General features: G+C 41.2%; 1 protein-coding gene across 1 annotated transcript; it reads right to left on the minus strand.

The window, feature by feature from the left end:
• Positions 1 to 210: 210 nt before the first annotated feature.
• elovl6 (ELOVL fatty acid elongase 6) lies at positions 211 to 22,068 on the minus strand. Its single transcript, XM_061686433.1, has 4 exons — positions 21,780 to 22,068; positions 5,004 to 5,135; positions 2,427 to 2,578; positions 211 to 1,257 (listed from the first exon to the last, which is right to left on the minus strand). The coding sequence occupies exons 1-4, from the start codon at positions 21,860 to 21,862 to the stop codon at positions 821 to 823; spliced, it is 804 nt and encodes a 267-aa protein (XP_061542417.1). The 5' UTR covers positions 21,863 to 22,068; the 3' UTR covers positions 211 to 820.
• Positions 22,069 to 27,864: the final 5,796 nt, after the last annotated feature.

Genomic DNA, 27,864 nt, shown 5'->3' on the forward strand with positions numbered 1-27,864 from the left:
AATTGAGTACACTTGGCAGTGCGTTGCACCTCCCGAGGGAGCCCAAATGACATAAGTATGGATTTGAACCATATAAATCGAACTTTGAACACTTACTTTTAAGGTTTAGTCATGAATTTGAAACAAAAGACAAGGAGTGAATGTTTTGCATGTTTTCTTTGACATAAATACAGTGCAAATGCACATAAGCACAACAGAGACCACTAATAATACACTAGACTTTTTTAATAGTCAATACAACAGATTTAACAATTTGCATGTTTCCCTGCCCATTTCGTAAAACAAGTCTATTAGCAACAAACCAATCAAAAATCTTTAATCCTCCATTTTCCAGATTCAAACACCGATCCTTACAACTGTGAGGCAGGCTTGCCCACCACTAATACACTGTTTTATATTACTTATACATAAAGAGAAGCGTAGCTCATTTCGGAAGAACTGGAACAGCTGTTTTTGTGTCCTGACGTCATGCATATTTCAATGGGCAAATGGCTGAACTAAGACCTGAGAAAATGTGGCAAATGCTAGACAAAAAGGTGAAAATTAACAACTTTTATTTGTATTGACAGATAAAAACATAAAACAGCACACGCACACCGACGAGACAAAAGCAATTCTTCATATGTAGTAGTTTAAAAAGTCAAGTAAACAACGCTTGTGGCAGATTTTTCAATCATGTGATTTAAGACTACTTAATGAGGGACTTTTGAGTTTTAACTTCAGTTTACGATGGCTTCATCACAGTGGTCCACCTATCATCTCGCCATCAGTCTCATTTATTTTTTTTCTCCCTTTTGTTTTTTGTTTTTTTTTGCCTTTTCTACTCAGTCTTCTTCACGACAGAGGGTGTTTTGGTCTTGCCCACGTAGGCCCCCCAGAAGAACTGCACAAAGAGCACGAAGTAGCTGAGGTACATGAGCGAGGACCAGACGATGTTGTGCATGTGCGACGGGCACTCGTGGCCCTGCTGCATCCACGAGTACACCAGATAGTTGACCACGCAGCCCATCAGCATCTGGGTGATCTGCGTCAGAGTGATGAACATGGCGTAGTTGCGCGACACCCTGAAGCCGGCCGCCCGCAGGGCATAGTAAGAGTACATGACTGCGTGCACCAGGTAGTTCATGGTCATGAACCAGCCGCCGCCGGCCACCATGTCCTTGTAGGAATACCAGGAGTACAGCAGTACGGTGATGTGGTGGTACCAGTGCAGGAAGATCAGCTTCTGCTTTCTCAGCACGATGAACAGCGTGTCGCCTGCGCACATAAGAAAGTAAGCTCATTATTGGCATCCCATCCAAAGCAGGGCCCGCTCCTTAGGGCTGCAGCTAGTGACTATTTTTAGAATTGATTATGCCAACGATTATCACATCGACGAAATGTACAAAAATAGATTGCGCCTTATTAATAAAATACAAAATGTGCATGTGAAGTACAGGTATTATCGTTGTCCATTTGGTTTCACCATCCTCACATACTACCCTGTTATCTGTGACTGAGTGTGTATGCCTTTAAAAGGCGGGCCTAGCCTGGTGAGTAATGTGGGCGTCAGCGAATGAAACTAGAGTTTGCTGTTGTGCGCTCAGGTTAGCAGCTCGCGGTTAAATGGCTAACTGTGCTTCAGTTGTGGCCATTTTTTATGAATGTTTATTACCATTGGTTCAGTAAAGCGATTGAAAGTGCACATGCAGTTGTGTCTATTGTTGACCACTTGTGCATTAAAATACATTCTACCTAGCGGTGGTAGGCTATGTTCGCAAACAACGTTTTAAATTGCCTTGTTGTGTCAGCCAGTTCTTGAAGTAAACAAACTGACAAACTTATCTTCTTTTCAAGTATGAACGGATCCCAAACTAATTAGCTTATTCCGACGAGTGGTATATGCGAGTGGAATAACTTTAGAATTAGAATACAATTTAAAATACTATATGACATAATTTGTTATCATATTTAATCCAACTAAACCTTTTTTTGTAGAGCACATTTTAAACAACCACAGCTGAAACAAAGTGCTATACATGAATTCCATTAAAACAAGTAAATTAAAAACAATATTGAAGTTAAAAACAAAAACACTAAAACAAGGGCAGAATCTCTAAAGTTAAAAAAATATGAATACTAAATGTAAATAATGAACATGCATTATTTTGTTATTAAAATGAAATTTTAATAACAAATTTATATAACTATAAAGAATTTTTTTTTTAAATTTAAATTTAATAACCTATTTCTATTAGTTGATAAACAAAAAAAATACATAAAATGAGCACGCATTATAATTTTCCTATTAAAATACATAATGTAACAAAATGCAAAAATATTAGAATGTTGAAAAAAATATATAATTTATAGTTAGAATCCAGATCATTAACACCCCCAGTACAGTAAGATATATGTTCTAAAATGTAGAAAGAAAATGGACTTACCCAGTTCTGGCGCTTTACTTAGCACAAACGCGTAGGCCCAGAATTTGCTGACGGGCCCGTTGTAAAAGCTCTGGTCGCAAACCGACTGTTTGAGCCCTTTGGTCATGAGGATGTACGTCATGTAGCTTCCAGTGCGGACGGCGCCAAATATACTGTAATAAAAACAGAACCAAAACAACAGTACATTGAACCGTGGCCTACAACAAACACAGTGTTTCTGTTTGCTTAAAGATATTTTGTTGTTACATAACACTGGAATAGATTGCCCTCACTCGTTCTACATGTCTACAACGTCTTTCCAGCTGTGGAGCAATAGCTGGTGAGGTGTTCTGGGAACGTCCCACCGGGAGGAGACCCCGGGGACGACCCAGGACATGCTGGAGAGACTACATCCCTCGGGTGGCCTGGGAACGCCTTGGGATCCCCCCGGAAGAACTGGATGAAGTGGCTGGGGAGAGGGAAGTCTGGGCATCCCTGCTAAAGCTACTGCCCCCGCAACCGACCTCGGATAAGCGGTAGAAAAAAATGGATGGATGGCATTCACTGTACAAAAGAAGAGAAATTAGTCAATGTTTTAAAGAACCAAAAGTGCATTGGCGACTCATTTAGGAGAGTGGTGGAATCTCTTTTCATGCAACAAAATGGGTATAATATAGCGAACCCCCACCTATTTATGGTTAGCTATTCACAAACTCCGCCCTTCTAAAATTCTCTCAGACAGGGTGTCAAACTCAAATTTAGTTCATGGGCCACATTCACGCCAATTTGATCTCAAGTGGGCCGGACTAGTATATCCGTGACCTAATGAGCTATACATAATAGGCTTTACACAAACAGGATTTTTGGGGCCGATTACTGATCACCGATCAGCGAGTTTAAAAAAAGCGATCCGATCAGAAGATGAATGGAGGAGGAATGTGTATTTGAATGACCTGTTCATTTACTCTATATACTTGTGTAACTTAATTGCTCAAAAATATATATTGACAATAATGTATCTTTGTTCCTCTATTTATGCCAGTGACGCATAGTGACAGACAGAACAAATGAGTGGTCTTCTATTTGAAGATCCGGCTTGCAAGATCGTATTCAAAGTATGTGAATCTAAAAACTAGCTTTTAGATTCAAATATACTGTGCACGAGGGCGACACGAAGCAAATAAAGTAAATATTATATTGGAAATATTTATATATATATATATACATACTTGAGCTAAAACACAAACAATCTATAAGAAGAAAGTAAGCATTAGTCTGCATTATCAATTAGCAGCGCATCTCCTTTTACTAGCATCTATCAAATTAACTTGTACATGTCATTTGTGTGATGGCGCATGGATCTATGCTTCTGCCCTTTTTGACGCAACACACCCGTTTTTAATCTGGGTTTGGGACCAGGAGAGGCTATAAATTGGCACACTGACACACACACTGACCAGGAATGGAACCCGCGACGTCTGCGTTTCAAGGCGGCATTATGTACCACTACACTCCCAGTCACTAAAACATTTTCATAAACAAGTAACTTCACAAAACCTATTTTTAACTGCACATTTGCACATGAAATTACTTGACAAAACATATATATTATATTATACATACAGGCATGGCTTCTACGGGAGTTAATAAAAATTTCATTCTCCATATATGAAATGGAAGCAAGCTTTTTTTCCCCTCTCTCAGCTACGAGTCCCAACACTTCCGGTTCTACGGTGCTTGTGTCAAAATAAAAGCAAGGGTTTCAAAATAAGCGTATGTATTAAGGGTGGAACAGTTTTTGGAAACCTTCCAAATCATTCAATTTGACTGTTTCGGTTCAGTCCACAGGTCCCGTTTGGTTCGGCACCAACAATTTTTTATTATTTTTTTCCTCATTTACTATTGAGGCAAAGCCGTGTGCAGTAGCATCAATGCGAGCCAAGAGGGCAAATGCATCAGTGTTGCAACCCTTTTAGCAACAGATTTAAAACAAACGGTGAAGCACATCAGCACACACACGTAGACAAATACAACAATACTCACAGACGTATATATATATATATATATAAAAATATATATATTTTATATATATATATTTTATATATATATATATATATATATCCTCCACCTCCAGGTGGCCAAAGCACACACACCAGGAGCAGCAGCACAATGCCCATTGAATGGAAGCAAAAAAAAAAATTGGCAAAAATTGATTACAAAAACATACAATAATTACACAATTGATTATTTAAAAATGTAAAGTACAATATTGTAGAGTGCTATTTTTCTAATCAAAAATACAAAGAACATGGTTTGTTTGTTTTTAGGGGAAGGCTGGAACGGTTTAAAGCCTTTATTTCAAAGGCAAAATATGATTTCAGATAGAGGTCACGGAACAAATGAAATTTGTATCTCAAGGCACCACAGTACAATTTTTCAGTAATCAAACTCGAATCGTAGACCCCTCCCCTCCCAATTAATCTATGTTGGTTACCTTTACAACTTTTGCCGATGGAAAAACACCAAAAAGGAAAGGAACTGTTTGCACCGCTTGATGGAAATCTGAGTTTCCAAATATCGCTCGGTCATTTGCCCCACCTGAAAACGGCGAGCGTGAGGGACCAGAGCACCAGAGGCTTCCTCAGCTCAAACTTCTCTCGTTGCTTCATGACATGGCGGCCGCCGAGGATGCAGGCAGCGTAGAGGGCAGAGAAAAGGAAGGACTTCTTCCTGTAGAAGCCAAAAAACAACACGTGCATTTTACAGCAGGGAATGAACACACAATATTTATACAAATACAGTTGCATCTCAAATTAAAACACCGTAGAAAAGTTAATTTATTCCAGTAGTTCCATCGAAAAGTGAAACTCATGGAAACACTTTTCAGATTGCCCATTTCTGCAATAATAATCCATATTATTCCTTCTTAAAATGGTGAATTTCGGGTTTTCGTTAGCTGAAAGCAATAATCATCAAAATGATAAATTAAACCAGGAAATATTTTATTCTGTTTATAGTTCCACCCATAGTCGCCATGGTCACAAAAACCAGGGTGAGCAGTAGCTCTTGATCCTTGAGGTATTTGGACAAAAAGCGTGTCGCAAACATCTTAAGACAGCCGGGACTGTTTATAACATGTGAAAAAGAAATAAGGTGAAGCCAGCATATTAGCGGTTCTGCATTTGCAGATATTTAATACAGTTGACCGCTGCACATTTTCACGGTTCAGCACCCGCTAATTCACACGGCAGATTGTTTTTGAAAAACTTGCCCTTTTATGATTTTCTGTAACATCGCAAGAAAATATGAACATTATTTCATCATTTTTTAGGATAAATACTGTCTCCTGTATGTTTGTTATGTATTGTATAGTAGCTTCTCTTTAATTGAGACAACAGACCGTTACTGTTGGCTGTAATCATGCCAAAAAACAAACTTGTTGTCCGCTCAACCAAACATATGCTGCAGAAAGAAGGCTAGGCAAAATGTCCGCCGACACACACTCACTCATCCAATATGGCACAGCAGCAGTGTTACATTCTTGATTGACAATCAGACAGAGTTATGTACGTGGCGGCACCCGTGTCTGCTGTGGTTCACGATAGTTTGGCCAAACTAGGAATAATCACGACATCAAAACCAGTGAAATCTGTAACAGGTCAGTGGAACATCACTAAGCCTATCTACAATTACCAATTCACGTTATCACTGTGTGGGTCCAGCGGTTTCGTCCCTATCCCCCGCGAATAGCTGTACGGTGAACCCAAACATATTCGCAGTACGGCATTCTTAGATTTCTGAATAACAGTGTTGCTTTAGCACCATCTGGTGGCATATTTGTGCCAAGGAAACAATTGGAAGTGAGTCGAGGAGCTTCATTTTGACAATAGTAGTCCTTGCTGTCCTATTGTGGCATCTATAGAGAATGAAAAATCCTTTCAGGGAGGGGCGTGAGCCACTTCAATTACTTACGAATAGTGACGGTTCACTGTACATCTCCTTTAAAAGACAAAATGCTTGCATCATCGCCACATTGTTGACAACACAAAACTGAAATGACCACCTCAACTGGTACCTCCACAGCTGAAGTGTTTTGTTTTTTTAAGTAGCTCCAACTGACTCCAGAGGTTTATCTTTTGCTTCCATTTTGGCCCAAATACCTCACAGCTGCAGCCTTGTGTGTGGAAGATAAGTATGTAGTGGGACAGACAAATAAAGGACACTGCTGAAAACACAAAAGAGCGAACAACAACCAAAACATATGGTCGTAAAAGCTGGCATGGAATTGTATGTCATAACTACCAATCAGTGTCAATCAGACACCTCAGCCAAGAAGATGGCGACATTCCCACGATAGCAACGTCAAGGCTGGGACTGCAGGATGACATCATCGCTTCTCAATGCTCTTCAGAACAGTGAGGGTGGGAGGTTGGGTTGCTCAAGTGACATTGTTATGCACTCCGTTCGAAGCAGGTAGATGTTTACCTCGCTACGTTTTATGTCTACGTTCAAATTCTGGATTATCAATTAATTGTAACCATCAAATTGATAATTTGTGAAATGTGTTCCAAAAATAATGTGTTCATAACATACAACCTAAAATGTCATGTCGTCACCAATTACTTAATCAGCATGTCGCCGCTGTCAGATGGGAAAATCGTATGTCCAATTAAAATTAAACTGTAAAAATATTTGATGGTTACAGCCCTAAATATAAGGTATAATACCAATTATAACAATCCAAGGTTTTGCAACACAATAAACACGTTTTTTTATTATTATTTACAGATAGCGACAATGTATATTATAATGCCCAAGTGTTTTTTTTTTGGCATTTGGACACAAGTTATCTGAGCTATGTTTGACACATCTCTGTGAATTCCCGTCATCAAGTCGTACATAGACTTGCTGCATTTACAATGTAACGAGCAGCATCATAAACATGACCGGATAACACATTGTCGCCTTTATGCAAGTGCGTTGTTGTGTACAAGTGGGATTATCGTGCCAAACACAGGAATCCAAGGGGGGTGTAACCACCCCCCTTGGATTCCCTTCCCCCAGCGTTGTGTGGAGCTGCTGGCTAACCTGCTGTGAAACTTGGATCCGTATTAGATGGTCCAGGAGATTTCATCGGTTACATAATCCAGTGTTTGCAGTCTGGGGATGAGTCTGCAGTTGTCTCGGCGGACATGGTGTGTTTACAGTGTGTACAATGTACGTACAAACCCAAATTGCAAATGAAATTGGGACGTTGTGTAAAACGGAAATAAAGACAGAATACAATGATTTGCAAATCCTTTTCACCTATATTCAATTAAATACACGACAGAGAAGATATATAATGTTCAAACTGATTTTTTTTTGTTTTTTTTTTTGCACATACGCTCTCATTTTGAATGTGATGCCTGCAACACGTTCCAAACAAACTGGGAGAGGGGCAACAAAAGACTGGGAAAGTTTAGGAATACTCAAAAACATGTCAATGTCAATATTGGGTATACAAGGAGCATCCCCGAAAGTCTCAACTGTTCTCAAGCAAGGATGGGCCGAGGTTCACCATTTTGTGAACAAGTGCGTGAGCAAATAGTCCAACAGTTTAAGAACGTTTCTCAACATACAGTTGCAAGGAATTTTGAGATTTCACCATCTATGGTCCAGAATCTGGAGAAATATTTGCACTTCATCGGAAAGCCTGAAAACCAACATTGAATCCGGCACTGCATTAAAAACCAGCACCATATTACCACGTGGGCTCAGGGACACTTCAGAAAACCATCGGCAGGCAGGTAACACAGATAGCGTTCAGATCTACAAATGAAAGTTAAAACTCTACCATGCAAAGCGAAAGGCATATATCAACAACACCCAGGAACGCCGCCAGTTTTTCTGGGACTGAGCTCATCTGAGGTGGACTGACACAAACTGGAAAGTGTGCTGTGGTCTGACGAGTCCACATTTCAAATTGTTTTTGGAAATCATGGACGTAGTACCTTCAGGGCCAAAAAGGTAAAAGGACCATTGTTATCTTTGCAAAGTTCAAAAGCCAGCTGTGATGGTATGGAGGTGTGTTAGTGCCCATGGAACGGGTAACTTGCACATATGTGAAGGCACCATTAATGCTGAAAGGTACATACAGGTTTGGGGGCAACATATGCCGCCATCCAAGCATCTTTTTCAGGGATGTCCCTGCTTATTTCAGCAAGTCAATGCAAAGCCACATTCTGCATGTCTTACAACAGTCTGGCTTCGTTGTAAAAAGTGTGCGTATTAGAATGGCCTGCCAGTCAGCATTCCAGACCTGTCTCCCATTGAAAATGTGTGCAAGCGCATTATGAAGCGCAAAATACGACAACGGAGACCCCGGACTGTTGAGCAACTGAAGCTGTATATCAAAAAACTGTATGTCCTCAGTTCCTAAATGCTGAGTGAGTGTTGTTAAAAGGAAAGGTGATGTATCGCAGTGGTAAACATGCCCCTGTCGCAACTTTTTGGGAACGTGTTGCAGGTATCAAATTCAAAAGGAGTGAATATTTGCAAAACAATAAAGTTGATCAGTTTGAACATGATCTTGTCTTTATAGAGTATTAAAATGAATATTGGTTGAAAAGGATTTGCAAATCGTTATATTCTGTTTTCATATAAGTTTTCCACAATGTCCCAACTTCATTGGAATTGGGGTTTGTATGTATGGAGATAGCGACTACATTGCTTTCCAAATTGTTATGCAAATATGTTACGTCAATTTCCGTGGCGCACTCTAACGCAGCGTATATATATATATATATATAAAAATAAATACAAATTAGCGAAAACAGCAGAGGAGGCGCCGCAGCTTGCAAGCAGTCCCTACAATGTTACTATTTTGTATTACATATGTGCATAGGGGAAGGTTTGGCTTATTAACTTGCATTAGTTATCATAGTACATCATAATACAATCACTTTTTATTTTATTCCTTGTGCAGTTCATTGCAAATATGTTTGCTTAGCACTTTGTATTTTGTTTGCATTATTTATACTTTATTATTCTGTGTAAAATATTAAACCTTGATTTTGAATCCATCCTTTTGCTCATTTGATATAAACGTCTTGTAATATTTGTTCATAAAGTATGTATAAATATATATTGACCAAATTCTTTACTACCACAAACACACACAAACGTACCGAAAATGGGTACTGTTGAATACCAGTATCGATTCCCAGGCAACATGAATTGGTAACGTACCAGTTGAAATTAGTTGAAACTAATTGTCAATTTTTTGTGCGGGTTTTTTGTTAATGAAAGCATGGTTCTTCTTTTGGTACCATGGAAGAAAGTGGTCAGTCAGAAAGTCCACATACTGTTCAGGTCATTTTCACACCTTTATGGACTCTAGTGTGTGTGTGTGTGTGTGTGTGTGTGTGTGTGTGTGTATGCAGTATATAATAGTGTGGCATGATGAAATTCTTGAAGACCAAGAAGTGGCGGGAATATGAGCAGGAAGCATGCGCGTGTAATCCAATTGGTCCTGGTTATATCACGCAATTAAAATAACGGCAAAATGACCTGGCCAACGCAGCAACTTCCAAAGATTGGAGATAAGGGGATTTGTTTGGCGCTTATCATTTGTGCCTATGACGCGTGTGGAACTACTTGAACGTCAGAGATTGAAGATCTTCAGTCTTTAATCAATTTCATTATCCTGACAGTATTTAAAACTTTGTCACATTTTGGGGGTATTTAACTGTACGTTTAGACGACAAAGATGCAGTAAAAACAGCTTCAGAAAAATAGGGCTGAAATGATTAATTGACTAACTTCACAATTTCAAAATGATCATCAAACTTTGACTTCATGCTAAGTACAGTTCAGTTGTATTTAACTTTCAGGTACTCTTCATTTGCATTTCATCTTTCAGAACCGTTCCTTTTCAAACATTTAAGTACACTTTTTATTTGTTTTTTTTTATGGGCAATACATTTTAATGGAATCATTACTTATTTTCCACTATTTAAGCACAGCATTAATGTTCAGACAATGTTAAATGTTACAGCAGCTGATAATAATAATGTTAAAGATACTTTTTAAGAATAAAACCTCTGGCTTGCTGATATCACTAACGGTTGTGTCTCGCCGTTCGATGTGTTAGTACACCAGTGGTTGGTTTCTTCTCTAGGACTCCGATTTTTCTTCACAATTGCTTGTTTTGCCACCCATAGACAACGCTCTGGTTTTTCACATTGGCTACAACCGACTAGGATAAATGTAGTCTTCACAAGCAGTCAGTGGAGGTCAGAAATAAAGGAATTGGCCGCACTTTTCCAATATGTTTGAGGGGAATGTGCTCGACAATGCACTTCTGTTACATAGCATTGTGTATCCCCTTCAAGGTCGTCCTTGAAAAAGAGGCAGATACCACCCCTGGACAGCTTTGCACAATCTCTCCATGTGTATTATCTACACCACATATCAAGTGCTGGGTTGAGCTGACGGTGAATAGACATTTGACAGAAATAATTACCTATCAGTCACCCCGCTTGAGCAACAATTCAAGATAGGGAATTCTTTGAGGCCGAGTCAAGATGTGTTGCATCGCTAACAGAGTGCGTCGGCAGCAGAGCGGCCATTTTACGACATTTCTTTACTTGTGGCTAAAAAGAACGGCCCATTTCTTATTTGAAAATACTCTGGATACAAGAGAGGCGAACGGTTACAAACACAGCTACTATGCAAGTCATACAAAAGCTTGTTGCAGCCACCAGAGGAAACACGACTGATCTCCATACCAACCTTCAACACAACCACAAAGCGTTATATGAAAAGTTGAAAAAGCAGCACACGCATGCGCATCCACAACGCACGCCGTTTGTTCACCAACACTTCTCCTTGAATTGAGGTGTATTGCTGATTGTTCCTCATGCGAGCTTTTTTGGTCAATTGCTTTTGTTTTCTGGCGCCAAAAAGGTTTGATACGCTACTTAATGTAAATATCTCCTCCTCCTAATTCTGCACCACCCTCACGCTCTTGGTGGGAAAAGACAAGATTAAACAATTGCAATTGGGTTCAAATTATCTTCACATATATTTAGATATTAATATCATATTCTTATTTCAACAATCCAGAACAGAACAGGTTTTAAGGGGGGGGTGGGGGGATTAAGATGTTTTATTTAAGTGATCAAGAAACTACATAGCAACGTAACGAAGACTGTTTAATTGTTAATATAGCAGCTGGAGCCAGGTGGATTTATTTTTTATTTTGTTTTCATTAAAACCATGTTGTTTGAATTGAAATAATGTTTTATCTTTTTGCCCAGTGTCTCGATAAGGTACTCACTGACTGGGATCAATGTGGGCAGAAAAACAATCATGTGTACTTAAGTATTTATTTATCCCCCATTCCAATATTCAAAAACATTATCACGTTTTCCCATTATCGTGCAGCCATATTCACAACAAATAAAAACAAACAATGCGGCCAAGCGACAGCCATTTCGAATCTCTCGGAATGTTCTGAACTCCTGTTCCCATGGCAATACATGGAGGCGTTGGTCTTCGAGGATGTACCCCTGCCCTCTTCATTGCGGTCTGCCAACACGCGAACAGCTTTTGTTACCATGACAACTGGCAGCAGAGCTGCAGTGGATGGAGAAATTCTACACACCCATGTTCAAATCCCAGGTTTTTGTGATCATCCATCCATCCACATTCTACTGCTGATCCGAGGTCAGGTCGTGGGGGCAGTAGCTTGAGCAGGGGCGCCCAGACTTCCCTCTCCCCAGCCACTTCATCCAGCTCTTCCGGGGGGATCCCGAGGCGTAGTCCTTGGTTTTTGTGATCAATCATTTCAAAACCTTTGCCACCATGAACGTGACCTTTAACCTGTACAACTAACTTGAATTTCTCTTTACAAGAAGTAAAAATATTTTCCTTTCGGCTTGTCGCCACAGCGCGTCATCCTTTTCCACGTAAGCCTATCTCCTGCATCCTTCTCCCGAACACCAACTGCCCTCATGTCTTCCCTCACGACATCCATCAACCTTCTCTTTGGTCTTCTTCGAGCTCTCTTGCCTGGCAGCTCCATCCTCATCATCCTTCTACCAATATACTCACTATTTCTCCTCTGCTGTGTCCAAACCATCCAAGTCTGCTCTCTCTAACTTTGTCTCCAAAACATCGAACCTTGGCTGTCCCTCTGATGAGCTCATTTCTAATTTTATCCAACCTGGTCACTCCGAGAGCAAACCTCAACATCTTCATTTCCGCCACCTCCAACTCTGCTTCCTGTCGTCTCTTCAGTGCCACTGTCTCGAATCCGTACAATATGGCTGGCCTCACCACTGTTTTGTAAACTTTGCCCTTCATCCTAGCAGGGACTCTTTTGTCACATAACACACCTGACACCTTCCTCCACCCATTCCAACCTGCTTGGACCAGTTTATTCACTTCCTGACCACACCATTTCTCTGGACGGTTGACCCCAAGTATTTAAAGTCCTCCACACCCTTGCTATCTCTTCTCCCTGTAGCCTCACTCTTCCCCCACCACCCCTCTCATTCATGCACATATATTATGTTTTACTTCGGCTAATCTACATTCCTCTGCCTTCCAGTGCGTGGCTCCATCTTTCTAACTGTTCCTCCACCTGCTCCCTGCTTTCACTGCAGATCACAATGTCATCTGCAAACATCATGGTCCACGGGGATTCCAGTCTCACCTCATCTGTCAGCCTATCCATCACCACTACAAACAGGAAGGGGCTCAGGGCTGATCCCTGATGCAGTCCCACCGCCACCTTAAATTCGTCTGTCACACCTAGAGGACACCTCACCACTGTTCTGCTGCACTCGTACGTCCTTTATTATTCTAGCATACTTCTCTGTCACTCCAGACTTCCGCATGCAGTACCACAGTTCTTCTCTGGGTACTCTGTCATAAGCTTTCTCTAGATCTACAAAGACACAATGTAGCTCCTTCTGACCTTCTCTGTACTTTTCCATCAACATCCTCAAGGCAAATAATGCATCTGTGGTACTCTTTCGAGGCATGAAACCATACTGTTGCTCGCAAATACTCACTTCTGTCCTGAGTCTAGCCTCCACTACTCTTTCCGATAACTTCATTGTGTGGCTCATCAACTTTACTCCTCTATAGTTCCCACAGCTCTGCACATTACCCTTGTTCTTAAAAATGGGCACCAGTACACTTTTCCTCCATTCCTCAGGCATCTTCTCACGCACTAGAATTCCATTGAACAAGCTGGTCAAACACTCCAAAGCCACCTCTCCTAGATGCTTCCATACCTCCACAGGAATCTCATCAGGACCAACTGCCTTTCCATTTTTCATCCTCTTTAATGCTTTTCTAACTTCCCGTTTACTAATCATTGCCACTTCCTGGTCCACCACACTTGCCTCACCTACTCTCCCTTCTCTCTCTCATTTTCCTCATTCATCAACTCCTCGAAGTATTCTTTCCATCTATCTAGCACACTACTGGCACCAGTCAACATATTTCCATCTCTATCCTTAATCACCCTAACCTGCTGCACATCCTTCCCATCTCTATCCCTCTGTCTGGCCAACCTGTATAGATCATTTTATCCTTCTTTAGTGTCCAACCTGGCATCCATGTCATCATATGACTCTTGTTTGGCCTTTGCCACCTCTACCTTTGCCCTATGTCACATCTCAATGTATTCCTTTCGCCTCTCCTCGATCCTCTCAGTGTCCCACTTCTTCTTAGTGAACCTTTTTCCTTGTATGATTTCCTGTACTGTGAGGTTCCACCACCAAGTCTCCTTCTCTCCTTTCCTGCCAGAAGATACTCCAAGTACTCTCCTGCCTGCCTCTCTGATCAACTTGGCTGCAGTGGTCCAGTCTTCTGGAAGCTCCTCCTGTCCACCGAGAGCCTGTCTCACCTCTTCCCGAAAAGCTGCACAACACTCGTCCTGTCTCAGCTTGCACCACATGGTTCTCTGCTCTGCCTTTATCTTCCTAATCTTCCTCCCCACCTCCAGAGTCTGTTTACACACCACCATCCTATGCTGTCTAGCCACACTCTCCGCTACCACTACCTTACAGTCGGTAACCTCCTTCAGATTACATCATCTGCACAAGATGTAATCCACCTGCGTGCTTCTACCTCCGCTCTTGTAGGTCACTCTATGTTCGTGCCTCTTCTGGAAAAAAGTGTTCACTACGGCCATTTGCATCCTTGTTGCAAAGTCTACTACCATCTGTCCCTCCAAGTTCCTTTCCTGGATGCCATACTTACCCATCACTTCATCATCACCCCTATTTCCTTCACCAACATGTCCGTTACAATCTGCACCAATCACGACTCTCTCTCTGTCTGGGATGCTCAGAACTACTTAGTCTAGCTCCTTCCAGAATTTCTCTTTCACCTCTAGGTCACATCCTACCTGTAGGGCATAGCCACTAATCACATTATATATAACACCCTCAATTTCAAGTTTCAGCCTCATCACTCGATCTGATACTCTTTTCACCTCAAAGACATTCTTAGCCAACTCTTCTTTTAAAATAATCCTGACTCCATTTCTCTTCCCATCTACACCATGGTAAAATACTTTAAAGCCTGCCCCTAAACTTCTAGCCTTACTGCCTTTCAACCTGGTCTCCTGGACACAATATATCAACCTTTCTCCTAATCATCATGTCAACCAACTCCCGAGATTTTCCTGTCATCGTCCCAACATTCAAAGTCCCCACATTCAGTTCGAGGCTCTGTGCTTTCTTCTTCTCTTTCTGCCGAAGAACCCGCTTTCCACCTCTTCTTCGACTTCGACCCACAGTAGCTGAATTTCCACTGGCAGCCTGCAGGTTGACGGCGCCGGTGGCGGACGTTGCTAACCCGGGCCACGACCGATCCGGTACGGAATTCTTTGGATGAACGCTCATATTTGTTTGGCAAAGTTTTAAGCCGGATGCCCTTCCTGACGCAACCCGCTGCATTTATCCAGGCTTGGGACCGGACTACAGTTTGCGCTGGCTTGTGCCTCCCATAGGGCTGTATTCCAAGAAGTAAAAATAAACAATTTAAATAATGTGGTTGCATAAGTGTTCACCCCCTCTTCTAACTGGGATGTGGCAGTGTTCAGAATAACCCAGTCACATTTAAACTCATTTTACATGAAAGTGAGTACCATTTAAACAGATGTTCTATTAAGCTTAAGACTTTTTTTTTGTTGCCTTCTGGCAAACAGTTTTGTGCTAACACTGACTGGTATTTCAAACCCCAGTTGAACCTATAGAAATCAGCCCCAAAGCATGATGCTGCCACCACCATGCTTCACTGTCGGTATGGCATTCTTTTGAGCATTTACGCCAAACATAACTTTTGGAATTCATCGGGCCATAACACGTTACCACATCTGTTAAAGAGAAGTTGTTACTTTCTGATGAAAGCAACAAACTTTATATGGCCAAACACAACACTGCAAAGATCACCAAAAAGAACACACCATCTTGCTTTGGAGACGTTTTTCGTCAGCTGGAACTGGGACTTGGACAAGGTGGAAGGAATAATGAACAGTTCGAAATACCAGTGTTAGCACAAAACCGCCAGGCTTCTGCTACAAAGCAAAGAAAAAAGGTAAAGCCTAGTTAATAGAACATCTGAAATTTATTTGGGGTTCATCAGAGGCACTTTATTGCAAGAGTATGCTGAATCATATTTAAGATGAGTTTGAATGTGATTGAATAATTTTGAACACAGAAACATAGTTATGAGGGTGTGGACACTTGTGCAACCACATTTCAGTGGTCTTTGTAACTTCCCCTCTAAAAAATATATACACATTTTAAAAATTCATTTCAGTTGTATTGGTCGGCGGTCACAATCGTGGAAAAGGTTTTGAAATGATTTATCTTGGTCACAGTTTTTTTTTTTTTTTTTAAATCACAAAAAGCTGGCATTTTGAACAGCGGGGTGTAGGCTTTATATCCACTCTAGTTGGTATCTACTTAGTTGACCACAGAGTCTAAAAGAGTGATCTGTAAGCTTCCATACACAGTAACAGCAGGGTTTGTATTTTCAGCGGTGGAGGCAGCGCTTCATCACCAAGCTGCCAAATTCACACCAATTAGCGTGGTGGACCCTTGCTTGTGGCAAACGCAGCGGACAAATTGGCATCTTACATTTCTATAATATGTCCCCTTTACCACTTCCTATGAGGACAACTTGGATAAATCATTGCACTATAACATGGGGAAAATGATCTAAGCCAAACTGGCATACCACACCCTAAAAAATAAAATAAATTGCTGCCCCTGTGCTCCCCCCAGAAGGATTGATGCGATGTGAAAGACAAAACAGGAGCGGCACTCCAGGCATCATTCCTAAAGAGCTGGCCCACATCTTCCACGCTGACCGAGAAGGGCAGCAGCCCAGCCAGCGGTCGCCGATGTTGAAGCCGTCGGGAGTGATCGGCATCATTTTAATGCCAGCAGCAGCAGGAACACACTCCTATTAATGGTTATTACAACCCCAATTCCAATGAAGTTGGGATGTTGTGTTAAACATAAATAAAAAGAGAATACAATGATTTGCAAATATGTTCAACCTATATTTAATTCAATAAACTACAAAGACAAGATATTTAATGTTCAAACTGATAAACTTGATTGTTTTTAGCAAATTATCATTAACTCAGAATTTTATGGCTGCAACACGTTCCAAAAAAGCTGGGACAGTGTCATGTTTACCTCTGTGTTACATCACCTTTTCTTTGAACAACATTCAATAAACGTTTGGGAACTGAGGACACTCATTGTTGAAGCTTTGTAGGTGGAATTCTTTCCCATTCTTGCTCGATGTACAGCTTCAGCTCTTCAACCAGTCCGGGGTCTCCGTTGTCGTATTTGACGCTCCATAATACGCCACACATTTTCAATGGGAGACAAGTCTGGAGTGCAGGCAGGCCAGTCTAGTACCCGCACTCTTTTACTACGAAGCCACGCTGTTGTAACACATGCAGAATGTGGTTTGGCATTGTCTTGCTGAAATAAGCAGGGCATGCAAAAGATGTTGCTTGGATGGCAGCATATGTTTCTCCAAAACCTGTATGTACCTTTCAGCATTAATTGTGCCTTCACAGATGTGTAAGTTACCCGTGCCATTGGCACTAACACGGCCCCATACCATCACAGATGCTGGCTTTTGAACTTTGCGTCCGTAACAGTCCGGATGGTTCTTTTCCTCTTTGGCCCGGAGGACACAACGTCCACAATTTCCAAAAACAATTTGAAATGTGGACTCGTCGGACCGCAGAACACTTTTCCACTTTGCGTCAGTCCATCTTAGTTGAGCTCGGGCCCAGAGAAGCCGGCGGCGTTTCTGGGTGTTGTTGATAAATGGCTTTTGCTTTGCATGGTAGAGTTTCAAGTTGCACTTACGGATGTAGCGCCGAACTGCATTTACCGACTTTGGTTTTCTGAAGTTGTTCAATGTTGGTTTTTGGCTTTGCCGCTTATATTCAGTGATTTCCCCAGATTCTCTGAACCTTTTGATGGTATTATGGAACGTAGATGATGAAATCCCTCAATTCCTTGCAATTGTACGTTGTGGAACATTATCCTTAAATTGTTTGACTATTTTCTCACGCACTTGTTCTCAAAGAGTTGAACCTCGCCCCATCTTTTCTTGTGAATGACTGAGCAATTCATGGAAACTCCTTTTATACCCAATCATAGCACCCACATGTTCCCAATTAGCCTGTTCACCTGTGGGATGTTCCAAACAGGTGTTTGATGATCATTCCTCAACTTTATCCATCTTTTTGCCGACCTATTTCAATTTCAATCACATAATTAATACAAAAGAGATTTTTTTTTTTTTTTTCGTGGATTTAACGAAAGGTGTGTGACTTTTATTTTACAATGTTACTGATTATTTGCTAAAAACAATCAAGTTTATCAGTTTGAACATTAAATATCTTGTCTTTGTAGTGTATTCAATTAAATATTGGTTGAAGATGATTTGCAAATCATTATATTCTGTTTTTATTTATGTTTAACACAACGTCCCAACTTCATTGGAATTGGGTTTGTACATTAGCGCAACGTTTCCTTGTTTCCGACAGTCAGCATTAAACTTCAAGCTTTTGCATCCTTTGCTAGTGTTGACCTACAACATGACTATACAAAATGCTGCTTTTAAAGTGGCAATATTACAGAAAACTGGATTTGTAATTGCACAGTCAAGACAGCTCAAGAATAATTCTGTTTACGAACACACACACTTGCCCTCTAAATCCCAATTCGTAATTTATGCTGAAAGGAACGAAATGACTACAGGGACTTACACAGGGACTGCATCTTTTTGGTTTTTGCTCCACCATAGCCTCAGTACGACTCCCAAGAAAGTGAAAACTGCAAGGAGTAGTTTTACGAAGCTTAATCATATTATTATAATCAAAAGAAATTAAGTAACTAAAGAGCTAAACATGAAAATGGTGTTTGTGTTTCTGATCACACTAAGCAGTTTGATTAAATCTACCATCGGTACCAATGTTAAGAACAGAAGCAATGAAGGGTTCATTTATTTCTATTTCTTTTTAACCAAACCCCAAAAACAAGAAACAGAAACAAATTAATTCTATTTTGAAATCTACATAAGCTTTACAAGAAATTCAGTTCACGAATCAAGTCTCAGAATAAATTAAGTTTGCAAACAGAGGTTTGGCTGTATACAAACACAAGTGTTCCTTGGTGTATGAGTGTAAAGTGCGCAAAATGTGTACGTTTGTAATCAAGTGATATTTAGACCAAACCAATAAGTGTCAATATAAGGAAACAAATGCCAAAACAATGCTGACTGTGAAGCTTGTTAATTTTTGGTAGAGGAAGAATGCAGGGCTACAGTTGGTCAAAATTCTTCTTTTGTGGTTTCGAAAGTTACGCACTGTCGCCCCATGCTTCTGAACTTAGACATCAGTACTGCATAAAATTATCTTGCTAGCTAGGTTTCTCCATTTTTTTTTTTTTTTGGGTACACATTTCTTATATCTGGTTTTACCCGCCGTTTTTATAAAAAAAAAAAAAAAAAAAAATGACCAGTTTTGTTTTTCAAAAAATTGCCCATTTGTCATCTGGTATAAATGAATAGTCAAAATGACTTTTTTGTCTTTGATGCTCCCCAGTCCTTTGTAGCCTTGATGAACTACGATGGCGTTTACGTAAACTGACGATAAGGGCGCAGCAACTGACGTCTGCATCGCTACCGGTTAGAGCTATGTAAACTATAAATGAAGAACGATCTTGTTTGTTTATTTGATGATAGGCCTTTTTGTGTCCTTAATGTAAAATTTAAAGAACAAATATATTTTAATAGATTTTTTACAATAACCAGCAGTGGGCGTGCCTAGTTATAAGTGTTGTCTAAAATTTTATGCTAATATTAGTATATTTTGATATTTTTGTAGCGGTTTTATTGTGGTATTTTACAGTTCACCCTGTCCCTAGTACGGGGTTTGGATATATGAAGCTCTATTGTTCTACTAAAAAAAAAAAAAAAAAAAAAAATGCTAAAATGGTGTAACCTTTACCATAAATTCCTTAAAATATAAATCGAATTAATGATTTCTCATCATATATACAAAACATTTTAAATTCTGTCATTTCTTTTTACTAAAATATGTCTGTCCCTTTTAAGTTGCGGTCATTACAGCCACATTGACCATTTTCGGATCAATCAAGTTTATTCAAAAGCTGATTTTTTAATTCCCTGTGTCATTTTCTCTTGTCACTCAAGCACATGCTAGGGCAGAGAGAAGTCAGACATTTTGATAACTGGACGAGTAAGTTTTTGTCCTCATCTGTACCCTTAAGTCACATAATATTTTTATTACATGTCCTTACCAAACGACTTGTCGTGTTAATATGTTTAACGATTTTCCTGCAATCATCTAAAATGTTGTACAGGACGAGCTAGCTAAAAGAAAAAGAAAAGATAACTCTCCCAGCATAGCACAGTTAGCTTAAAAACTTTAAAATGTCATTACCATCACAAGATTAATACATTTTTAATCAATATGCCATTGTGGCGGTAATGACATTTCTCGAGGACATCTGACAAAAAGACCAAATTTTTTAAACAAATCTGAAATCAATATATATGGACATGAACAGATTCTGAGTCACAGGAAGATGACAATTAAGGTAAGGTTACCTACCTTACCTTAATATATATAATAGAGTTTTTGTGACATTTTATTTTTGAGAAAAACGAAAATCAAAAGTGCCCGAAATCAAATAAACACCCATATATGGACTATGAACAGAATTAGAGTTGTCCTTTCTAATTGGGTTTTCTTGATATGTTCGTTTCAAATTGGTATCGACGCGTGTCCATTCCCTCTGTAAAGCAAACCACTTTGGGAAGGCCCTAACACGCATCCACAATCCTCTTTAATCAGCATTCACGACTGGTCATACTGGTATGGCAGATGAGATAAGGTTTCACGGCCCTTGTTTTTAACTTATTCACACTGATGAACATGATTGTGGGGTTTTTGGCCTTTGTATTTATTTATTTGATTTTTTTTTTCCTCTTTTTATTTTATTTTTTGCTGCCCGCACCTCCTCACCCCTCCAGTTTAAATAAGAACCTCACACGACCACATACGTGTGTGTGTGTGTGCGGGACACCTACTACGAGACAGATGCCAGCATAGCAGAGCAGCGCCCTGATTGGCCGCAGCTCTGTCAGCAGACATCAGCAGAGGTGTCTGATTGGTGCGTCCTTAGTGCCAGGGGATGGCAGGGTCCTGTGCTGCTGACCCACGCGGCCTCATACATACAGTCCACACACATGGAATGGAAATGTGATGATGTGATTTATGTTGATGGCAAGTTCATGCAAACAACGACAGACACAGCAGATGTGAGGCACTAGGATACTGATTCATCTATATGCCTTTTCCATTTCTTTTTGTGGGGGGTGAAATAGAAGATGAATATAAATACACATCGAATGCATCCACATACAATGTTCAGACATGTAGTGAATAGATCCCGCTATTAAGATATACAGAGGCATTTAGATTAAGCTTCACAGCACAACCAGGCTACAAACAAAAACGAGCTGCATTTAGCCTCGTTTGGACTCATTCTTTCGATCCATGTTAAGCTAAGCAGCATTTACGACTGGTCATGCCGGTTTGGCAGATGAGGTAACTATAGCCGAGGACATGATAACCTTAACAGCACCATCACGGTGCCTGATGCCTGGAGGGGCCGAGGGGGGAATGTGGGAAGGGGGAGGTACAATTCACAGGGAATCAAGGGCATCATCACACGCCCGGTTCGGCGTTGCGGTCCTCAATAGGAAAGCGTTTAACACAGAAAGGTTCAACGTGGGGCTTACCAGTTCTCCTGCATCCACCGAATGGCTTCCTCCTCGTTAAACTGCCTCTCGAACTCGTACTCTTGGAGGGCGAGCACCGACATGCTGGGTGAGGCGGAGGCTCGAGCGTCAAACTTCACGGCGGAGAGAGGTGGTAGCGGTTTTGGTGGTGGCGTTAGTCGGAGCAGGAGGTCTGGTTTAGTCGCAGCCCGCCACTCACATCGCCCTAGCCGCCGTCAGCGGACGCAGATGTCCGGAATCCGGATGAAGTGACTGGCAGTGAACGCAGCTCGTCTTCCTCCTCCGCCGGCCGGCCTTGCCTTGTTATGGCCACGCCCTCCGCTCCGCTCGGACCAAAATGGCCCCCCGCGGGTCCTAACGCCGACCAAATTTTAATTTTAATTTCAATTTTAATTTCAATTTTAATTTCAATTTTAATTTCAATTTCAATTTCAATTTCAATTTCAATTTCAATCACATAATCAATACACAAGATATTTTTTTTCGTAGATTTAACGAAAGGTGTGTAACTTTTATTTTACAAAATGTTAATATTACTACAATTAAATCGAGTCATATATCACTATAATATAATACCAGATCATATTTAGTTATGCATAAAACAGCAGTAGAGTATACAGTGCTGTGAAAAAGTATTGGCCCCCCTTCTCAAATTCTTGAATTTTTGCATAGTTCCCCGACTTTAATGTTTAAGATCATCAAACAAATGTAAATACCAAACTATAACCCAACTGAACTTAATATGTTGTTTTAAAATTGTAATTTCATTTATTCAGGAAAAAAAATATTCAAAGTTACCTGGTACACCTGGACACCTGCACCTGTGTGAAAACATAATTACCCCCTTTGTTAAATCAAGAAATCACTTCAACAGAATATGTCCCGACAAAATCAAGTTGAACAAAAGATCTAAAAAAGCTGCAACAAAATGACATGATCCAAAGAAATTTCAGAACAGTTAAGAAATAAAGTAATTGACTTCTATCAGTCTGGAAAGGGTTACAACAGGCATTTCTAAAGCTTTAGAATTCCAGCGAACCGATCAGAACCCGAGTGGTGTTCTGTTATTGGACTTCTGTGCTCACCACGGATTGTCCATAACGAACACCATGTTCAAGCATAAGGGTGTCCACACGTGCACTTGGCACCAGGACACCCTAGGTCGCAGTTCGATGATCGACTTTGTGGTCGTGTCATCGGACTTGCGGCCGCATGTCTCGGACACTCGGGTGAAGAGAGGGGCGGAGCTGTCAACTGATCACCACCCGGCGGTGAGTTGGCTCCAATGGTGGGGGAAGATGCCGGTCCGACCTGGCAAGCCCAAACGTATTGTGAGGGTCTGCTGGGAACGTCTGTCAGAAAGAGTTTCAACTCCCACCTCTCTCAGTGCGGAGAATACTTCGATGACTTCCTCAATTCCACCGACGCGCCTTCCCACGAGGAAGCAGAGTCTGGGGTCTCTGAGACGGGCTCTCCTATCTCTGGGGTTGAGGTCACAGAGGTGGCTAAAAAACTCCTCGGTGATGAGATTCGTTCCTAAAGTCTCTGGATGTTGTGAGGCTGTCCTGGTTGACACGCCTCCGCAGCATCGCGTGGACATCGGGGACAGTGCCTCTGGATTGGCAGACTGGGGTGGTGGTCCACCTTTTTAAAAAGGGGGACCGGAGGATGTGTTCCAACTACAGGGGGATCACAGTCCTCAGCCTCCCTGGTAAGGTCTATTCAGGGGTGTGCAGAGGAGGGTCCGTCGGGAAGTCGAATCTCAGATTCAGGAGGAGCAGTGTGGTCTTCGTCCTGGCCGTGGAACAGTGGGCCAGCTCTACACTGTCGGCAGGGTCCTCGAGGGTGCATGGGAGTTCGCCCAACCAGTCTACATGTGTTTTGTGGACTCGGAGAAGGCGTTCGACTGTGTCCCTCTCGGAGTTGTGTGGGGGGTGCTTTAAGAGTATGGGGTGTCGAACCCCCTAATACGGGCTGTTCGACCGGAGTCAGAGTTTGGTCCGCATATCCGGCAGTAAGTCGGACTCGTTTCCGGTGAGGGCTGGACTCCGCCAAGAAAAAAAGTGGAGTGACCTCTCCGGGTCGGGGATGAGATCCTGCCCCAAGTGCAGGAGTTCAAATATCTTGGGGTCTTGTTCATGAGTGAGGGAAGAATGGAACAGGAGATGGACAGGCAGACCGGTGCAGCGTCTGCAGTGATGCGGACTTTATATCGGTCCGTTGTGGTGAAGAAAGAGCTAAGCCGAAAGGCGAAGCTCTCGATTTACCGGTCGATCTACGTTCCTACCCTCACCTATGGTCGCGAGCTGTGGGTCGTGACCGAAAGAACGAGATCCCGGATACGAGCGTCCGAAATGAGTTTCCTCGCAGGCTGTCCGGGCTCTCCCTTAGAGAGAGGGTGAGAAGCTCGGTCATCCGGGAGGATCTCAGAGTAGAGCCGCTGCTCCTCCACATTAAGAGGGGTCAGATGAGGTGGCTCGGGCATCTGATTAGGATGCCTCCCTGATGAGGTGTTCCGGGCACGTCCCACCGGGAGGAGACCCCGGGGACGACTCAGGACACGCTGGAGAGACTAGGTCTCTCGGCCGGCCTGGGAACGCCTCGGGATCCCCTCGGAAGAGCTGGAGGAAGTGGCTGAGGAGAGGGAAGTCTGGGTTTCCCTGCTGAGGCTGCTGCCCCTGCGACCCGACCTTGGATAAGTGGAGGAAAATGAATGGATGGATGAATTAGATTGTCATTAATCATGCAAAATATGACCAGTGGTATCGTTCCTCACTCTTTTGGCAAAGAACCTCACAGCCATTTTGCCGCCCACTGTTGCCTTACAGTTGCACATTTCTAGGTTCAAATGTATGAACTACACCATAAGGTTATGTAAAAAAGCACATACCTTTACAGTATGTATACAGTATAGAAAATGGATGGATGGACTACATGGTTTCCTTGAAACGTGTCACGGTCTATGTTTTTGTTTGGGTTGTGTTTTGTTTTGTTTCATGTTTTCCTGTGTTCCATGTTTTTCATGTCTTGTGTGCTCATGTAGTTATTGTTCTCATCTCATCACCTGTTCTCATCAACCGTCTACCTTGTGTCAACCAATCGGCTCCCCCCAGCCACCCGTGTCTTGTCCAGGTGTTCCTCGTTGCCTCGTCAATCTGTTTGTATTTAGTCCCCTGGTTTCTTTCGCTTCTTGTCGGTTCATTGTCATTTTCTCTGTCCGTGCCACGGCTTCGTTACCAGTCATGTTTTGTTTCCAGTTTTAGGTTTATTCAAGTGTTACTTTGGTTATCTGTTGTGTGACTTTTAGTTTGCTTTATCCATGTCCCTTGTTTGCCCCTTTTTTTGGGGAAATTAAATATATTTTGAGACTCCTGCCTTGCCTCCCTGCTTCCCTGCACTTGGGTCCTCCACGTTTTTGCCTTGCCTTCCTCGCCTTCCAAAACCAATGGTGACAAAACCAACGCTATGCAAACATACATATATGTCATTTCTTTCAGACAAAAGCAGCATATGATTTGTTTCTGTCAGTAGCTGTGTAGGAACCCTCGAGGCCTGCCCCACTTCTGTGAGGAATTCTGTGTTGTCTTGGCCCGGGGAATGTCACTGAACTAAATGTCACACATACTGTAGCACACCCTCTTCTTACAGATATGAAAATCTTATCCCCTTCACTTCCCCAGTCCATGGACCCTCTGATTTGCTGTTTAGTTTTTCCAAAGTCCCCCTGCCGTGGAAAAGTGTAAGGAACAAACAGTGAACTCAAAGCAAATGAAGAAAATGAAATCTGTCTATCTATTGATGTATCAATTTAGCCAGCATAAAATAGACTTTTTTTTTTTTTTTTGCTTCTTCTTTAGCTTTTAATGGCTTTTTTTTCAATACAAATTCCATTTTCAATATTGTCTTAGCATATTGGGCAAAAGGTATCTATTATCTATTACGATACGGTATATCAATACACCAGCGTTACATAAGGATATTGCTGCTGTGGCGACACTACATGAGAATGTCTCCGACCAATAAAACCGTGGTTTGAAAAACAAGTTTTATTTTTAATTCTATATATTTTCGTTTCATTTGCATTGATATCAAGATGTATCACAGTCTATTGTTTAATTCTTATGTCTCGAAATAGTGCAATTGGGGTTATAACTGTTATCAAATATTACGACGTCGCATTGCAAAACAATCCCCAAAAAGGCAATTTCTTAATGGCATTAAGAAATTGCCTTTTTAATTAATTAATGCCATTGATTAATGGCATTTATAGTTTTTCTCAGTCGCTTTGGTACATTTCTCGAATCAGTTTCGACATTTGCAAAACAGTAAGTGCATTTCTCAAAACGATTTGTACAAACGGCTAAACAATATGTATTACCTGCAAAAGCCAGTCTCTTGCTCAAAAGCTTGAGTTCATCTCTGAAAAATAAATACACTATCTGTGTCAATGAACATCTCAGTGCCATCAGAATGCCAAGTCCTTGTGTCACTGTGTTTGGATAAGAAAATCAAATTGCTTAGTCATGTTGTCGATATAACAGTGTACTCTGGACGGATGTTCTGATGTGAATGACGGCTAACGTTTTGATGACAACAATTTTAAATTGCGTGACATGTCGAAGATAGATAGCAAGTCCAAGTGTGAGTGTTTTTAAGTCCAGGTTAAAAACAATTCTTTTCCCCCCCTCATGCTTATGATTGACCATTTGGCATTTTAGAGCATTTCCATTTTGGAAAGTATTTTTATTATTATTATTTTTTTAACCTGGACATTCTCAATTGGGGCTGACTTGAAATAAATCTTCCACATGTACTAAGTTGGAAACTACAATTTACAGTTTAAAAAAAAAAATCTTTCTTACACTGTATGTTTTTAATAATTTCAGTAAGCTGTCTTTTATTTTTCTGCGCTTTGTTTTTAAATGGCTTTTGCTCTCTGTTTTTAAATGCTTTTAATCAGGTAAGCACATTCAATTACCTTGTGTATGAAATGCATTATATAAATACATTTGCCTGGCCTTACAAGAGACTGGACAAGATTCAAATTTAGGCTTTTACTGGTTGAACTGTAATTTGTTGACCGACCAAATCATTGCAATAGGATACGTTGAAAAAAAAAAAAAAGGTAGCACTGCTTAGCACAAAGGGGAAAAAAACAAAACGTGAACATAGTACAGTCAAGGAAAACTGTACATGTAGTGCTATAGGAATTACAGTGCAGTCTTCCTACACTCTAAATTCTCATCCACATCACAAATATCTTTTCTTGTTGATCGTCAGTTGATGTGATGCTTCACACTTTTCCCTGTTAGAAAAGGTCAAGATTCACCTGGCAAAAAAAAAAAAAAAGTCTGGTGGAAAGTCGATTGCAAGTGTCCAGAAACATGCTTGACACATGACAACTTGTTGCCTTCTTCAACGCGACTGAGAAAAACTTTATTTTCACTGGGGAAAACGGATTTGATATTCAAGTAAATTCAGTTTCATACTGAGAACCTTTTTTTTTTTTTTAAGTATTTATACTTTTTGTTTGGTGGCGTGCCTTGTACACGACAGGATGATACTGTTATAAAATGAGCACCAACACGCTGCCATCTAGTGCCCATAAACCGTCCTGCAGCCCCGCTGACCTATCTTGCAAATACCCTTTGCCCCCCCCCACCACCCCCAACCCCAAACAAATTGGATTCATGATATACGGTTTACATTACAACGCCGCTTATAGCATATGTGCCGTGTCTGATCTTGTGTGTAATGTGCCAATAAGGCCTGGTGACGATATTGTTTTAAAGCGAAAGGGCAGCAGCTGCTGTCACAGAGTGCTGGCGTGGAAAGTGCCAATCTGACCTATTGCTTTAGAAACGATGAAAAAACAGCACACGGCCGTGACCTTTTCCGCTTCATTACCTTTCCGCGCTCTCATAAAATGAGGAGAATACACCTCTGCCTTGGCCGTGATGGCTGTGGACGGCCTCCCAACCCCCTCGTTTCCCCTTCTTCTATTCTTTTATTGCGCAGATATGAAAGTCACACATGACAGTTTGACTGCAGGCCTTCGGTCCTTGCTGGTCATAATATTGGGCAC

The sequence above is a fragment of the Phycodurus eques genome, chromosome 9, assembly GCF_024500275.1.
Source record: "Phycodurus eques isolate BA_2022a chromosome 9, UOR_Pequ_1.1, whole genome shotgun sequence".
Lineage (NCBI taxonomy): Eukaryota > Metazoa > Chordata > Actinopteri > Syngnathiformes > Syngnathidae > Phycodurus > Phycodurus eques.

Bases quoted from the DNA above. Each gene is read 5' to 3' on its own strand.
- elovl6 (XM_061686433.1), bottom strand. From the start codon at position 21,862: ATGTCGGTGCTCGCCCTCCAAGAGTACGAGTTCGAGAGGCAGTTTAAC. The intron at 2,579-5,003 runs GTGGGGCAAATG...TTTTTATTACAG, and splicing joins CTCACGCTCGCCGTTTTCAG to TATATTTGGCGCCGTCCGCA. The intron at 1,258-2,426 runs GTAAGTCCATTT...TTATGTGCGCAG, and splicing joins AAGTAAAGCGCCAGAACTGG to GCGACACGCTGTTCATCGTG.